Source organism: Cyclopterus lumpus, chromosome 5, assembly GCF_009769545.1.
Source record: "Cyclopterus lumpus isolate fCycLum1 chromosome 5, fCycLum1.pri, whole genome shotgun sequence".
In the NCBI taxonomy this organism is placed as follows: Eukaryota; Metazoa; Chordata; class Actinopteri; order Perciformes; family Cyclopteridae; genus Cyclopterus; species Cyclopterus lumpus.
This window is the reverse complement of record NC_046970.1, coordinates 22,576,933-22,582,016: the sequence shown is the minus strand read 5'-3', so window position 1 is coordinate 22,582,016 and position 5,084 is coordinate 22,576,933. Positions and strand designations below refer to the sequence as shown.

The 5,084-nt window shown below is 41.2% G+C and overlaps 1 protein-coding gene across 1 annotated transcript; it reads right to left on the bottom strand.

Annotated features, from left to right (window-relative positions):
• Nucleotides 1–463: 463 nt before the first annotated feature.
• nmur3 (neuromedin U receptor 3) lies at nucleotides 464–4,786 on the bottom strand. Its single transcript, XM_034533377.1, has 2 exons — nucleotides 3,903–4,786; nucleotides 464–882 (listed from the first exon to the last, which is right to left on the bottom strand). Exons 1-2 carry the CDS (start codon nucleotides 4,744–4,746, stop codon nucleotides 464–466), a joined length of 1,263 nt encoding a protein of 420 aa, XP_034389268.1. The 5' UTR covers nucleotides 4,747–4,786.
• Nucleotides 4,787–5,084: the final 298 nt, after the last annotated feature.

The following is a 5,084-nucleotide window of genomic DNA, read 5'->3' as shown; positions in this document are numbered from 1 at the left end:
GGTGTCTGGGGGAGAGGTACCGCAGGTCCTTTCTCCCCGCTGCTGTCAGGCTACACAACAAGCTGAGCTCCCAGTAGGCCACAAACACTTGAACACTTGAACACTTGAACACTTGAACACTTTGGATATGCACTGAACAGCACTTTAGCCCAGTTGCCCAGTTGTGCAATACTAATAAGTTTAAGTACTTTTTAAATTTTTTATTTTATTTTATTTTTATTTTTTATTTTTTATTTTTTATTTTTTATTTTTTATTTTTTTTATTTATTTTATACACTTTATCCACTTTATTCTATTTCTACTCCGTCTATATATATAATATTCTTCTTGTTTTTTTACTCTTTTATCTTAATTCTGTTGTTCTTGTTTTACTTATTACTGTGAGCAATGCTGCTGTAATCCTGTAATTTCCCCACTGAGGGACTAATAAAGGATTATCTTATCTTATCTTATCTAGTCTAAGTTAGAACACAGAGGTCTCTTTACATGCACATGTGAGGATTGCAGTGTCCATGCTCAGTGTCATGTTAGGAGACAGCAAAGGGATGCAAGTGGTGCACTCCTTCCCTTCAGCCTGAGCTCTGCCACTTGAGACACAGGGTTCCAGTAACATCTTGGGCAATGGCGGCGAGTCTCTGACGGGACTGTTGTCCTCCGTCTTGGAGCAGACGAGTTCTCGGAAACACTCCCTGAACCTCGTGGAGAGCAGGCTGTAGATGATGGGGTTGATGGCGGAGCTGAGGTAGAAGAAGACGCCCGACACGATGTGGACGTACTCGTAAACGTTGTGCATCAAGTTGGTCCACTGGCTGATGGAGCTCCACAGGAGCCTCTCGATGTGGAAGGGCGCCCAGCAGACTCCGAACACGGCCACCACGATCGCTAGAGGATCAGGCCAAAGAGAAGGGAGCGGTTAAAAAAAAAAAATATATATATATATATATATATTTCTTTCTTGTTGCAGGTTAAACACTTTTTTTTGTCGCTGCTCTCAGTTATTTATATATTGTTGGTGTTGTTGGTATACCTTTACGGTCAAGATCAAACTAGAAGAAGATAGAAAAGGGAGTGAGTGCAAAGACAATGGGGCTGCACTTAAAAATATGTTAAAAGAATAAAGTTTATCCGTAATAATACACACCAATATTCACTTCAGTACTTAATTGGTGAGACCAGTAGCTTACGGTGGCTGTTATTTTGCTGATGTTACCAAACAAAAGATGAATCTCATTCCGGATTGACTACAAAGTCCTACTACTCACCCGTAAATGCATAAAATGGACATGCACCCCCGTACCTACAAGAACTCATTACTCCCCAAACCCACACCCTCAGATCCACAAACAGAAGCTATTTTCTAACTATGTACTGGCTCTGTGGCACTCTGAGATTTTTTTTTTTTATGAAAAGTGCGTTACAAATAAAATGCATGATTATTATTATTGATAAATGTGTTGCTGCGTAACAAAGACCAATTTGGTGCCTTTTATGTCCCCAGGAAATCCCATGCATAAATATGCATGACAAGTATCTGTATAATACATAATATTATCAAGCCGTAATGAGTGCTCACTAATTGTAATTTGAAGATTATGTAAAACCGTAAAGAGTTTTGATAGACCACATGAAGATGCAAAGTGTTCTCGTGCTATTAGCATTTGATGTCATGTGGCTACATGTAATGTATGTGCTAATGAAATAGAACAACTCAGTCCTTTTAATTTTAGTTCTGTGTCTCGTATGAACCATCTTCCATTTGGCAAAATCACACCGAGGAATAGACCAAAAATATCCATTAATCAATGTGTCGATCTGCAGAAAACGTATCAGCAACTATTTTGATAAATGATTAATACATGTAATGTCAAACATTTGATGATTTTCTGTGTCATATATGAATGTCAACTAAATATCTCTGGGATTTGGAATATAATCCAATCACTAAAACAGGCAATTTGAATGCATTATCTTTGGGCTGCGGAAAAGAGAATTACAATATACTTCACTGGGAAGATCAATGAATCGAGAAAAGAAGATTATTCAATAAATAAAATAATTGTTTGCAGCCCTTGTTCACTGACTTCACCCTCAATCATGTTGCTTACTGTCTTTGAAGCAACTGATTCATAATTGCCACTCGTTGCCACAGCGGCCGTTAAGGAAAAACATCCTTATTAATATTTAATATATCTCCCTGAATGCTACACGCTGTATCTTTAAAAATATTTTTTAGATAAATATGAGATATAGTTACATTTAGTTAACAGGATGAAGTTGGAATAATATATTAAATCAAAAAGTAACATCGTCTCATTAAAAATTATTTGTTTATGGCTTAAAAGATCAAACAGCATAATGTGCAAAATGTATCAAGTGCATAACGTCTTAAAAAAATACGGGACGGTAATTTCCTGCTAAGTTTGTCGCTCTGAGCGTCATATCCTGGCAATACAGTACTCTTTCCATTCCTCTCTTAATAACCCGTGCATAATGCTCTCCGGGTGTTCTCACTGAAGGTGAAGCCGGCTGGTTGGCCGTTTACGATGGTGGGCATATGGCATCAAGCTAATTGACTTGTTGTGGGAGCTTGTTGGCTGATCACACTTATATTAATAGAGATATTTATAAATGTGCGTGGCAAACATTTGATGCTCCGTCTCTCAGAGTTCGTGAGAACCGTTGTGTTTCACGTTTTCCCCTTCGAGTCGAGCTTAAAGGTTGGAGAAAGAATCCTCTTATTCCACATTGTTTGGCGGCGTTCACTTTTTATATTCTGATTCTTCTTCTTCCAGCTCTACGCTGAAGCTATATGATGTTCTCGAGACAAAATACCCCGATTTGTGCATCACTTCATAAAAAAATTGCATAAAAATTGAGTCTGACTTGTACCTTCGGAGACTTTTTGATCGTTCACTAGAGCTCTGTTCTGTACGTTTGAACACAAACTTGTTCGGTGAGACTTATGCGAACATGTTGATGTGTTTGCATACAATGTTGACTATGTTCTCCATCTGAGTTTAGCCTGTTAGCGTGCTAACATTTACCAATTAGCACTAAATACCAGGAGAAGCTGAGGCTGATGTGAATGTCATTAGTTTTGCCAGTATTTGGTTAAAGCTACTACCAGGAAGTTTATCTTTGGGTTGATTTTGGCGGTCCCTGTGGACGAAGGTGGTAGTGCTTCTGAGCACGAAAAAGAGATTTACAATCTCAATGGGAGTATCCTGGATAAATAAAGGGGAAATAAAATATAATAAAATAAACTTTTAGTGGTGGATCAAAGTGGTGGACCCACGGACTGCTGTTAACCTGCTAAAAACATTCTTAGTTATAAACAAATTATATTATAACACTCACAAACTCATAAGTTAGCATCGCGGTGGCTGCGTGTTGTTTGTGGTCAGATTTGACTAACAGTCTCCTTGGCAATATAATAAACCATTTTCTTTTATAATAGCAAATTGGCTGTGGAAATACTAGATCATAAGTACTTTAACCTTGGTGGTTATGTGAGATTTCATCAAAGGTTTTCATGTCCTTTTAAGATGACTCATTGGAACTAAATACTATACTATTTGGTTGTGGTGGAAGAATGATTTGATGATGGATATATCCGTCGAGAGTGAAACTCCTCATGCAGAAAAGAAGGAATACATTTAAAAAAAACAGTCATGGACTGGAATAACTACATAAAACATCATAAAACCCCAAAGCTGAGAGGACGTGACTCACTCCAGAACATAAATTATCCACACAAAGGAAAACACAGAGCAAATAATGCCAGAGGACTGTAAATGATGTCTCTGGGCACATGTCTTGGCATTGATATCACAGATTAGAGTCGCCAGCCCGCGACAACATTTCCCAGTAAATGCTCGCGTTCGGGAGACAAAGAGACTCACTGAGCATCTTGTTGATCTGTCTCCTGCGTCCATTCACGCTGTTCTTCTTTCGCATGATGCTGCTGCAGTTCTTTCCCAGGTTTCCGCCGGGCTGCTGCCTCTCTCGGCACAAGTGAAGGCCCATCACCAGGTACAGCACGCTAATCACCATCATGGGCACAAAGTAGAAGCACACGGTGGTGATCTGCATGACCATGTTATAGATCCACAGGGGCTTCAGCACAGTGCATATAGCCGACTCCTCCATTCTTTCCGGGAGGTAGAAGATGCCGTGCAGGGAGGTGTTGGGGATGGCGCATGTCATGGAAACCGCCCACACGATGGCGATGACCCGCTTGGCGTGCCGTTTGGTCGACAGGTACCGCGTTTTGAGCGGGTACACCACGGCGATGTACCTCTCCACGCTCAGAGCCGTGACGTTGAGGATCGAGGCGAAGCAGACCGTCTCGAAGAGGAAGGTCTTGAAGTAGCAGCCGCTCTCGCCGAAGGGGAACGGGTAGTTATGCCAAAGGTCGTAGATCTCCAGGGGCATCCCGAACAACAGCACCAGGAGGTCCGACACGGCCAGGCTCACCAGGTAGAGGTTGGTGGGGTTGCGCATCTTCTTGTGCTTCGCTATCACTGCACACGTGAGCAGGTTCCCGGACAAGCCGGTGAGGAAGATGAGAAGGTAAACACTGGTGACGGGGAGGAAGAAGGGAGATCGTTTTGGACCCAGGATATCGAAGAGGTTGACTTCAATGAATTCATCGTTGGTGTAATTCCCAGTGGCGTTTAGCAGCTTGCTGGCATTGTGGAACAGTGTGGATGCGTTCAAAGAGGAGCCCTGCAACCAGAGCTCCATTTCGGAGAGGAAAACTGGAGAAACAACGAGGAGATGTCAACATATCCTGTCGCCGATTTCAGGGTTTGTTCACCACCGGGGGGGGCCTGCCATGAAAGGAGACAATGGGAAGGTGAAACAAACAGTGCCACCAGAAGAGGATTGATTGCATTTGAGTTACCGTTGTTATTGGGGCCAAACTTCAGATTAACATTTCTTCTTCTTCTTCTTGTTTCACAAATCACACTTTAAAACTCAGTGATTCACATACAACTCCAACATTTGAGAGCTAATTATATCTTAAGGGCTTTAAAAGTGTTTCATCTTAAACCCAGCCAAGCATAAAATTAAGAATATTT

Coding starts and splice junctions, on each gene's coding strand:
- nmur3 (XM_034533377.1), bottom strand. CDS start 4,746: ATGGAGCTCTGGTTGCAGGGCTCCTCTTTGAACGCATCCACACTGTTC. Junction 883..3,902: donor ACAGATCAACAAGATGCTCA/GTGAGTCTCTTT, acceptor CTGATCCTCTAG/CGATCGTGGTGGCCGTGTTC.